Source organism: Humulus lupulus, chromosome 2, assembly GCF_963169125.1.
Source record: "Humulus lupulus chromosome 2, drHumLupu1.1, whole genome shotgun sequence".
Taxonomy (NCBI): Eukaryota; Viridiplantae; Streptophyta; class Magnoliopsida; order Rosales; family Cannabaceae; genus Humulus; species Humulus lupulus.
In genome coordinates this window covers 88,742,143-88,754,113 of record NC_084794.1, presented here as the reverse complement: position 1 = coordinate 88,754,113, position 11,971 = coordinate 88,742,143, and the positions used below count along the sequence as shown (strand labels likewise).

At 37.8% G+C, this 11,971-nt stretch overlaps 1 protein-coding gene and 1 non-coding gene across 2 annotated transcripts; one reads left to right on the top strand and one right to left on the bottom strand.

The window, feature by feature from the left end:
* Nucleotides 1–412: 412 nt before the first annotated feature.
* On the top strand, nt 413–1,465 carry LOC133814500 (uncharacterized). The gene has a single exon (XM_062247449.1). The coding sequence runs from the start codon at nt 413–415 to the stop codon at nt 1,463–1,465; it is 1,053 nt and encodes a 350-aa protein (XP_062103433.1).
* Nucleotides 1,466–6,859: 5,394 nt separating this feature from the next.
* Nucleotides 6,860–6,966, bottom strand: LOC133820535 (small nucleolar RNA R71). The gene has a single exon (XR_009886942.1). It is a non-coding gene; the product is annotated as a small nucleolar RNA R71 (small nucleolar RNA).
* Between the last annotated feature and the right edge of the window lie 5,005 nt (nt 6,967–11,971).

Below are 11,971 nucleotides of genomic sequence, written 5' to 3'. Positions count from 1 at the left end.
GCAAAGTGTGGAAATCAATCTTGACAAACTTCCTACAAATCCTGGATTGAGAACTCCCATTTCATAATATAATCCTAATATTCGAGACCAAGTTCGAAGAGCGTATTTGTTAAAAGGTCCTTGTCAACCTAAAAATCATGATTTTCCACCTAAGAAAATTGGGCCATCTCAAAGGCATTGCAATCCAACTTGGTTTAGTGATTTTTCGAATTGGTTGGAATATAGCATAACAAAAAATTTGACATTTTGTTTATGTTATTATATTTTTAAGGCAAATATTGGAGAACAAGCATGAAGAGATTCTTTTGTTGTTGTAGGATTTTCAAATTGAAAAGACAAGGGAAGATTACAAAAGCATGCAAGCGACCATTCTAGTGTTCATAATTAAGCTGTGAAGAATTGCAAGGCCTTAATGAATCAAAAACAACATATTGAGACAATTGTCTCAAAGCAATCAAATCAAGCTCGGCGTGATTACAGAACTTGTTTGACTACAACAACTGATTGTGTTTGGTTTCTCTTACGACAAGGAATTTTATTTCGTGGCAGCAATGAATCTGAGGACTCACGAAATCAAGGTAACTTTCTTGAAGTTTTGAAGTTTTTATCCAATCACAACAGTGAAATTAAAGTTTCCACATTAAAGCATGCTCTTGAAAATCTCAAACTAACATCACCTAAGATTCAAAAGGATATTACGAATGCTTTTGTTGTTGAAACTATCAATACCATTATCAAAGATATTGAAGATGGATTATTTTCTATTATTTTTTATGAATCTCACAATGCTTCCATGAAAAAGCAAATGACTATTGTATTACGCTGTGTGGATAAAAATGGTCGTGCAATTGAGCGTTTAATTGGTGTTGAACATGTTACTAGTACCATAACTCTTGCACTTAAGACTGCAATTGATAGATTATTTTCAAGACATGGATTAAGTATATCTAGATTGTGGGGACGAGGTTATGATGGAGCTAGTAATATACAAGGTGAATTCAATGGTCTTAAAACTCTTATTCTGAATGAAAATCCATGTGCATTTTATATTCATTGTTTTGCTCATCAACTTCAAGCAGCTCTTGTAGCTATTGCAAAAAAGCATTACAAAATTGCATCTTTCTTTGGTGTGATTACTAATGTGTTCAATGTTGTTGGAGCCTTTTACAAATGTTCTGACATTCTTCAAGAGAAACAAGATGCAATAGTTGTTGAAGCACTTCAAAATGGAGAGATTACAAGTGGTAAAGGCTTGAATCAACAAACTAGACTCAAACATCCAAGAGATACAAGTTGGGGATCACATTATGGTACGTTAGTAAGTTTGATTACTATGTTTTCATCCACAACTGATGTTCTTGAAGAATTCGTTGATAGTGGATCATATTCTGATCAGAAATGTGAGGCAAAGAATTTAATTAGAGTCCATACAATCATTTCAATTTGTTTTTTTGCCTATATTTGATGAAAAATATATTGGGTGTTACAAATGAGTTGTCAAAGGCATTACAAAAAAAAGGATCAAGATATTGTAAATGTCATGGGTTTAGTGAGGATATGTAAATATCGTTTACAATTGATGAGGGAGACTGGATGAGATTTTATCTATGCTCAAGTTTGTTTATGTTGTGAGAAACACAACATTGATATTCCAAATATGGATTCTATCTTCATTCCTCAAGGAAGATCACGTCGTAAAACTCATGAAATTACCAACTTGCATATTTTTTGTGTGTATTTATTTTATTCTGTCATTGATTTACAACTTCAAGAGTTAAATGATCGTTTCACTAACACAAATACAGAATTACTTCTTTGTGTGTCTTGTTTATGTCCAGATAATTTATTCTTTGCTTTTGATAAGAAAAGAATAATTGATTTGGTTGGATATTATCCAAAAAAAAAAAATTTGCAATGGAGCTCATGATACTTGATGATCAGCTTGAAACTTATTTTATGGACGTGCGCTCAAACAAGGAATTTGCGGACTTACAAGGCATTAGTATACTTTCACAAGAAATGTTTCAGACAAAAAAAGACAAGGTGTACACATTAGTCTTCCGATTACTGACATTGGCATTGCTCTTACTAGTCACTACAACTATTATTGAAAGAGTATTTTCTGCTATGAATGTTGTGAAAAATGAACTACGTAATCGAATAGGAGATTAGTGGATGAATGATTGTTTAGTTGCATATGTTGAGAAAGAAATTGCTGAAGGTATTGATAATGAGAGTGTTATGCAACGATTCCAAAGTATGAGAACTCGACAGGAGCAATTGTAACATCTTTGTTAATTACAAAAGATAAAACTTTGTTGTCGAGGTTTGTTAATATTTAGAAAGGAATTTTGTATTTTGAAGACTTTTTTCTAAATATTAACTTGAATTTCTATTGTTGACCCTCGATTTGGTCAACTGACACGGAGTCAAATGCTTGATGCGAATGAAGGTGTTGAAATAGATCTAATGGAAAAAACAGTAAAGGACACAACAAATTATAGTGGTTCGGCCCCACAAAATGGTAATGGCCTACGTCCACTTAAGCTATTATTGATATTAGTTCTCAAATGGGTGATCAAAGAACTAGGGTTCTCTGAGTTTCACATACTTGAGAAAGATGAATAATACAATCGTAAGATAATAGCTCTAATTCTCTTGTAAGTATCAACTTAAATCATCCAAAAGTCCTCTCCTTGAGCTATTTCTTCTTTATTTATAGGCTCAAGGAGGATTACCTAAATTTGTTACAGATATTCTTTCCTAAATAATCGAATACTCAAGAATTATGGGAGATAATCCCGGATATCGTTATAATTGCATGAGATCTTCTCAAAATATACGGAGTATACGACCAAGCTGGTCATATATAAAGTCCAAATGTTACGCTAGGGGTACCTCCCTGGTCGATAGTCGAACAGAACCTTGCCAGGTGTCAGCCACATGTTAAAAATGTCTGCCACGTCATCCACGCCTATTCTTTGGATAACATTTGCCCCCCAAGTTTATTTATTGCGACCAGTAATAAGTAAACTTAGGAAAACAACCTTTCATATGCCCCACGAAATCTATCAGAGCCCTCGTGCATTTTTTAAAATCGGGACCTAATCACGTCTAATCAAGCCCTTTCAGTTTTCAAGAAACCACCCCGATGGCTGTTACACTCCCCCATGCTTCGAAAAAGGGAAAGTCATGATTACTACTTTTTGTCACACTTCGGCTTCTATAAGTAACCCCCTCATTCACCTTATAATCTTTTACTCACCATTTTCTGCCAAGAACTCTCAAGAACTCCATCCCAGAATTCAGAGCTTCGAAGGTCTCAGACGACCTGCTGAGGATCCTACAGACCCAAATCTTCTATTTTTCAGAATCTCCAACCTTCATCCAGGTAATTTTCTTCGTCTTTTAAACTCTTTGAGATGCCATGCATACTGCTTTTGAGCTCTGAGACTTTTCGTGTTCTTGAGTAAAGATTTGTGAGGATTTTGTATATACCATTGATGCTTGATAGGGTAGTGTACTTTTCATCTATATAAGTTAGGAATTAGTTTGATAGTCAGGATCATAGGTTTAGGGCATAAAAATTCGATTTTTAGGCTAGTTGAAAAACTAGGTTTTTCCCGCCCCTTAGGAGTTAAAAAAGCTTCTTTCTAGAAAACCTCTTACTTTCCTTTTTGATCCGTTTTTCAAACTACTAGCATAAAACTTAGTGTTCGGTTAGAATGCTGCTGGTCGATAGACGCGAGAAACGTTATTCCCACTTTTAACATAAGTTCCCAGGCTGTGCGTCTTATCTCATCCTTTGTCTGTTTGCAGTTCATATGCAAGACCCGTTGGGAGGAGAAAGACCTATCAATGACGATCTCTTAGTTCAACTGCTTGAAGACGAAGAATAACCTTCGATTCTAATACCAGACATTCCTTTTTCTCGCCTTAACCTAAACACTTCCCCAGTTTCGACACAAAATATGGCTCGCACCAAAACTAAAGCTCGAAAAAGAAAAACTCCCAACACCTCTCATCAGCCTACGGCTGATGCTCCCTCAACCAGTGGTCGAGATGAAAATATTCCTGACCCAAATGTGCAAAGGCATGCCCACCCTCGACACGCTATTCAGCCGGATGTCCAGTGGCATGTTGTCGCTGAGAGTAGAGTGACGATCAAGATGATCGCCAACTACTTAAATAAATATAATCTGATAGGGGTGACCCTAGTCAAACCTAACCTCGACCAAAGGGCTAATCTGCCTGGGGGCACTTACAGCGCCTGGTCGCGGTTTCATATTGAGGCAGGTGCAACTTTTCCTCTTCATGCATTCTTTCAGGGGGTGGCCAACTACTTCGTAGTTGCCCCCTTCCAAATTACCACAAACGGATATAGAATGCTCGTTGCGCTCTATATCCTATATAGCCAAAAAAAATTGGCCCGCGCAGTCGCCACATGAGGTCAACTACCTGTTTGACCTCAAATCTAACCCTAACCAAGAAGGCACTGGGTTCTTCCATCTTTGTCATCAGGAAACCGGGCGCACTTTCCTGACTGACACCACCCATATCTCCAACGTGGGGAGGTACTACCAGGAGTACTTCCTTACACCTGACTTAGTCGCAAAAAACTTGGCTTTCACACAAGGAGGTAAAATTTTCACGTCGCTGGCTTCTTCACTTAGTGTTTTTCCACCACAATGTCTTGAACTTTCAATGTGTTTCAGGCCCATGGTCGCGACCAAACCCAACTCTAGGGATGGAGTCAAGGGCAGCACTCTTAGCCAGCATGTCAGATGCTGAGAAGAGTGTCAAAAATTTAGTTACAGAGGCTAACCTTAGGTTGGCTGGCCTCTAGGACCCTCAGCCAACGATGAGTGAGCCTTCGGCGGAAAATGCTCACGCAGAAGTGGAACTGTTAGGTCTATTTCTAGGTTGTTTTTTAGTCTAGTTTACGGTTTATTTTTATTTTTTTTATGTTTTGTTGTTCAGTTTTATGCTTGTTTTTGTTTCTCTGTTAGTTTCAGGTTTTAAATGAAGACACTTTCGCTTTTTGGAGAAAACTTGGTGTTTTTCGGGTTTCTTGGTGCTGGAATTATCAAATATGGCGAAAAAGAACCTTGGGATCAAATATCTTGGCTTAGTGCAAATCGAAAGTTTCAAAAAAATTTAGCTTTTGAAGTTTCGGAGTCAAAGGTCGCAACCTTCCCATAAAGGTCGCGGCTCTACAAAAGATACAGAAGCAATGTTTTAGAAATCATCCAAGGGTCGCGACCTTCCCTAGAGAGTCGCGGCGCTTGACTAAAACGGGAAATTTCCTGTTTCGGCCTAAAATCGTGATGAGCTAGGTTGGAGGGGATTCATTCGATTTTGGGGAGAGAAAAAGAGAAGGAGAGACGGCGGCTGAGAGGGGGGAACACCATTGGAGGATCCATTCTTGTGTCTTCATCATTTATCTTTAATTTTTCATGTTTGTAATTGAATTCTATGATTGCTAGAATGAATATTATGGGCTAATTTCTCCTTTAGGGCTATTATGTGAATCTTCTGGAAACCCTTTTTATGGATTAATGCAGAATTCATGTTCTTCCTCACCTCTTTCAATTCCTTACAATCTGTGTTACTTGTGCAATTATTGATTGATCACCTCTAATTGTTATTTCATGAATCAAATTGAAATCTGAAAAGTGAAATTTGATATGCTTTGATTGTTTGGATGCAAACTCAATTTAGAACGAAAGTATCTAAATTGTTTGCTTATTTTTCTGAGTTGTGTGTTTAATGCCTTCTTCATGATTCAACTTTGCCATAGAAATATAGGAAGTTGTCATTTAGATTGAATTTGTAAATCTTAACCAGATTATGAATTGTTTTTGCAACTTGTTCTTGAATAGGGAGAAGGGGATATAATTCTTGCATTAGGAAGTAAAAGGGTGGAAAATAGAGGATCATAATTGTCCTAATTTCATTCTCTCTGTTATTTTGTTAAAATTTTCATTGTGCTTCGTTAGTATTTTTCTTTGTTTGAGATCTCTGAAATTGTTTAATCAAATAGAATAAAAAAAAATTGATTGATTAGTAATTGATAAATCAGTCCTTGAGGACGATACTTGGTTTTTACCATATTATTACAAATTGCGTCTGTGTGCACTTGCATAGCTTAAAAATTTGCAACAAGTTTTTGGCGCCGTTGCCAGGGACTAAAAATAATTATTAATATCAGTCTGATTAATTTTTATTCTAATTTGATTTTAATTTCTCTTGTTTCTAATATGTTTAGTTGCTTAATTTTTCTATCTCAGGTGAACTGTGTTATATGCGTAGCAGAAGAGGAGCAAACAATCTTGTTCCTTTGAATCCTGAGATTGAAAAGTCTTGCAAGCAAAACAGAAAGAACAAGAGGGAGGCCCAGAAATCTGTGAAGATGGCACAGAATGATGGGGATGGCAGGAATGTGTTAATTCCTGGAATTGCACAAGGGGGTCAGGCTCAGAACAATGCTGAGAGGAGCCTGAGAGACTATGTACTGCCCACTCTGACGGGAGTACAAAACAGTATACGCCCACCAGTTGTAGAGGCTAACAACTTTGAGATCAAGCCAGCTATTCTACAAATGGTGCAATCCTCTATTCAATTTAATGGGTTTCCTTCTGAAGATCCTCACACCCATTTGTCTAATTTTTTGGAGCTATGTGGAACTTTTAGATACAATGGGGTGAGTGATGACGCTATTAAACTTAGGCTTTTCCCATTTTCTCTGAGGGATTGAGCTAAAAGTTGGCTGAACTCTTTGCAACCGAACTCTATTATCACCTGGCAAGATTTGGCTCAAAAGTTTTTGTCAAAATTCTTCCCTCCTTCCAAAGCTGCAAAATTGAGGGGAGAAATCAATAATTTTTGCCAGAATGATGGAGAATCATTGTATGAAGCTTGGGAACGGTTCAAAGAACTTTTGAGAAGATGTCCTCATCATGGCATTGAACAGTGGATGTTAGTACAGAATTTTTATAATGGTTTATGTCCTACAACTAAAACCATTATTGATGCTGCAGCGGGTGGTACTTTTATGAGCAAGAGTGCAACTGGTGCTTATGAGCTGCTGGAGGACATGGCCACAAATAATCATCAGTGGTCTGAGGAAAGATCATCGGGGGTCAGAAAGGTAGCTGGGGTGCATGAGCTGGATGCCACTACTGCTTTAACAGCTCAGGTAGCTACACTCACTAAACAATTACAACAGAGCACTGTATCTGCTAATGCGGTTCAAATGGCAGCTAGGTGTGAAATTTGTGGTGGTCCTCACTCTTTTGATCAGTGTCCTACCAGTATTAATAATAACATTCTGATGGATCAAGCTCAGGTTCAAGCGGTGGGAAACTTTCAGAGGCCATTCAATAATCCATTCTCCAATACTTACAATCCTGAGTGGCGAAATCATCCTAATTTTTCTTGGAAGAATAATCAGGGCCAATTTCATAATAATATGCCTCAGCCACCAATGCATCAAGCCTCTTCATCACAATAGCCTAGACCTCAACAATCAATGAATCAAGCTCCACCTGAAAGGCCTAATGAATTGCAAGCTGCATTATTGACTTTCACTAACACTTAAACTCAGTTTATGACAGAAACTCGCTCATCCATCAGGAATCTTGAGATGCAAGTTGGTCAATTGGAAAATATGTTACAAAGTAGGCCTCAAGGAAATTTTCCAAGTAATACAGAGGTGAACCCTAAAGAGCAGTGCAATGCAATCTCTTTGAGGAGTGGGAAGAAGTTGGAAGAGCCAGTCAAGAAGTCTATACCTGCACCAAAAGCTGAAGTTGAGAATGAGGGTAAGGTAGAAGAAGAGGTTATTGAAGACCTTGAGAAGAATCAGTCACCAGTGAGTTATGAGCACCACATCAAGATTCCATATCCTCAGCGACTTCAAAAGAAGACTCTTGACAAACAATTTTCGAAGTTTCTAGATATTTTTCGAAAACTTCACATTAACATACCTTTTGCCGAGGCACTTGAACAAATGCCAAGTTATGTGAAGTTTATGAAGGAAATACTGTCCAAGAAGAGGAAGATGGAGGATTATGAGACGGTGGCACTCACTGAAGAGTGCAGCGCCATTCTTCAAAGGAAGCTTCCTCAGAAACTGAGAGATCCTGGGAGTTTCACAATACCTTGCACTATTGGGGAATTTTGAGAGCATGAATGCTCTATGTGATTTGGGGGTGAGCATTAATCTAATGCCGCTTTCTGTGTTTAGAAGATTGAAGCTTGGGGAAGCAAGACCTACAACAGTGACTCTTCAGTTGGCAGACAGATCAATAACACATCCTTGAGGTATTATTGAAGATGTTTTGGTAAAAGTGGACAAGTTCATCTTCCCAGCAGACTTTATTGTACTTGATATGGAAGAGGATGCCAACGTCCCAATCATTCTTGGAAGACCATTCTTAGCCACAGGACGAGCTTTAATCGACGTATCAAAGGGGGAGTTAAGGTTGCGAGTCCAAAATGAGGAAATAAGTTTTAATGTTTTTGCAGCAACTGAAATTCCTACCTGTTGTAGAGTTGATGTGGTGAATGATTGTCAAGATTCAATTGGTAAAAAGAAGAAGAAGACCAAAGAACGATTTCGAATAGTTCGACGTCGTATGAAAAGATTATTGTGTGGCAAGTTTGAAGGTTTCGATGACATTGGGGATAATTTCAATATTCTCAACAGTGGAAGGGAATTCTCCTCGTATGACACGATGGCTCTCAAGGATGCAAGGGGTGGACTTGACCCAAGTTAAAGGTGAAACAGTTCAGCGTCCGGCTACAAGACGTTAAAGACAACGCTTATGGGAGGCACCCCTATTTTTCTTTTAATTTTTTATTTTATTTTTCTTTTATCTGTATTTTCTTGTATTTAAAAAAAACGTAAAAAAAAAAAGAAACAAATAAATAAAAAAAAAAGGTTGTTGAAGTCAGGTCTGGAGCAAGAGCCGCGACCTTCTATAGAGAGTCGCGACCCTTACCATTTTACAGAGACGGTGATTTCGGAAAAAAAAATCCAAGAGCCGCGACCTTCCCTAGAGAGTCGCAGCGCTTGAGACTCTTCCTGATTTTAAAGGGTCGCGACCCAACGACCCAAAACCCCACCTTCCCACCTTCTTCTCCGGCTAAACCTCTTCCACACCTCCCCCATACCTCCATAACCACCATCCACCCTTCTCCTAACCCTCTTCCACCCATATCTATCCAAAACCTCCATTTTTTCATATTTTTCTCTCCATATTTAAAGAATCACCCATACAATCCCTAATTTCATCCCCAATCCGAAAATACTCAATTATTGGCCTTGGATTTTCAATGTTCTTCATGCAAATGGGATATAGGCGTTTGGGTTTTCAATTTCATCGTTAAGGGTATGTGATTCTTTCTTTTTCTTGTGAAATATTTGGGAGATTGGAATTAATTTCTGAAATTTTGGAGGCGTTTTGATATTGGGTTGTGGAAAAGTTCATTATTGGGTGTGCTTTCTTGAAATTTCTTGGCTGCCAAAGGCTTGTGGTTGATTTCCATTGCTTGTTGAGTGTTTTTGATATTTTGGGGAGTCAAACATTTAAGGGGAGGTGCTGCCCATTTTTCTAGTGATTAAATGTCTTCAAGGAGAGCTCAAACTAGGGCCGCTTCTCGCCCATCCTCTTCAAGGCAGCCACCACCGGATTATGATGTTGATAAATTTAAAAATAAGGACGCTGCCTTGTACTACAAAAAGTTGTTTGGGAGGTCGGTAATTCCCGAACGAGGCATTGAATTTCAAGAGGAGCCTTTTGTGGATCCCACTATAGAAGCTATTCGGGTTGAGATCATTCGAAGATGTTGGGAAAAGTTTGTACACAAGAAGCCCACCAAGCCAAATTTGTCCTTGTTGTACGAATTTTATGCCAATTTCACTCAAAGGGGTGATTTGGCAAAGGTATTTGTACGTGGCGTAGAGGTACCTTTTTCGTCTGAAGAAATTAATGCATTATATGGGTTGCCAAATTTTCGGTTGTTTATTGATGAAGACCTGAATATGTTGATTAATGAAGACAAGCTCACTTGGCGGGAAATAGCTGATACAGTTGCATATGAAGGGGCGGAGTGGATCATGGATGGATCTTATGAGAAGAGTTTAAGGAGATGCCAACTGGCTCCATATGCTAGAGCTTGGGCCCATTTTGTGAGTGCAAAGTTGTTTCCTAACTCTCATATGTCTGATTTTGGTCGGGAGCGCCTTCGATGTGTGTATGGTATCATGAAACAAATCAAAATTGATGTGGGATGTTTGGTACACCAGAGCATAGCTGATTTGTCTCGTTTGACAACATCTTTTGGTCTGGGGCATGGTTTCGTGATTACTGATTTATGCCGCAAGTACAATGTTCCTGAGAATCAATATGATGCCCCCGGACAAATCCAAGGCCCAATAACACAGAATTATGTGAGCAAGTTTCCGGAGCCCATTCCTCATCCTTTGCCTGCTGAAGCTCGCCCTAAAAGGGCCAGACGCACTCCAAATGTTGTGCAAGACGAAGAAGAAGCTGTCAATATGGAGTTGGGTGCGCAAGTAGAAGCGGGAGGTAGTGCACCAGTAGCTCCTGTGTCTGGTGAGAGTAGTGGACCTAATCCTTATATCTGTTATCTCATTGCTCAAAATCAGTATATGATTGATGCCCAGCGAGGCCTTAGTGACCATTACAATAAATTCATGGAGATGAGGCATGAGGATGAGCGTATTCAAGTGGATCAGTTGAATGATCTCGTCCAGCGGCTTGTGGTGAGTCAGGATGTGGAGAACGTTTTCCCATATCCTACGCAGTACTCTCCATACCAGTGGCCACCACCGCCACCTCCTCCGCCATACTGATGTGGCGTCAGGTAAGTTATCCTCCTTTGTTCGTTTCTTTATCACATTGGGGACAATGTGCATCTTAGGTTTGGGGGGGAGCTTATTTTGTTTTATTTTTATTTTGTGCGGTGTTTAGTTTAGTTTTTAGTCTCTTGTGTTATTTTCTATTGTTTGTTTAGTGTAACTGTTAAGCCATCATTCTTGTCTGTTGTTGCTTTGTCTTTGCTCGTGAAAAGGAAATTGCATTCAACTGTGTGCTTGGCTCAATTGTTTTCGAGTTTAATTTAAAGGTTTTGTGGGAAATTTTTAATATGTTTTGAAAATGCAACATTTTGGATTTTATTATTTATGTTTGACTAGGGTTGGTGGTATGACAATTTGAATTTGATAGAACTTGCATTATTTGGCCTTTGAGGCGAAATCATTGATGACATGTGTTTTGAAAAGTGATTTAGGCAATTTTATTGGATCGATTGTGCTTTTCAAGCCAACTGATATCGCCCAATAAACTCCTAAGCGGTAGCAGTAGTAATCGGGCTATGTCGTATCCACAGAGAGGTAAAATACAAAATTAAAAGAAAGATTAGTAAATTAAAAATAATAAACTTTGGAAAAATGTGAATTTGAAAAAGAATATAAACATTAAATGAATAAAATCGAGGAATTAGAATCAGAAAGAAAGTATGGAAGGCATAAGTTTCATTCATGCAAACATATATATATTTTAATAAAATTGATTCATTATACTCAGCTATAATTCTACACCATTAATTATAGTTGGAAAATATATATATTAAAGCTCACCTTAAAATATGTTCTTTAATTAAATTATACTAACTTCTAATTTTAAAACCTATCATATTATATACTTTAGAGCGACAAAATACCAATGGCAGAATGCAGTAAAAAGCATATAATATAACAAATATTCTAAATTAAATTAAAAACCTAAATTACATAAGAAGAGCATGACTAGACTTATGTAAAAGATAATAATAAATTTAGAACAATAATTAGAAGAAAATAAATTTAATTGTAACAAATATATAGAAATGAAGAACAAAATAAAGAATCAATATATTAAAAATATAATGTAACACATGAACT

What these genes read in the sequence shown, in the direction of transcription:
- LOC133814500 (XM_062247449.1), top strand. Translation starts at nt 413, where the DNA reads ATGAATCAAAAACAACATATTGAGACAATTGTCTCAAAGCAATCAAAT.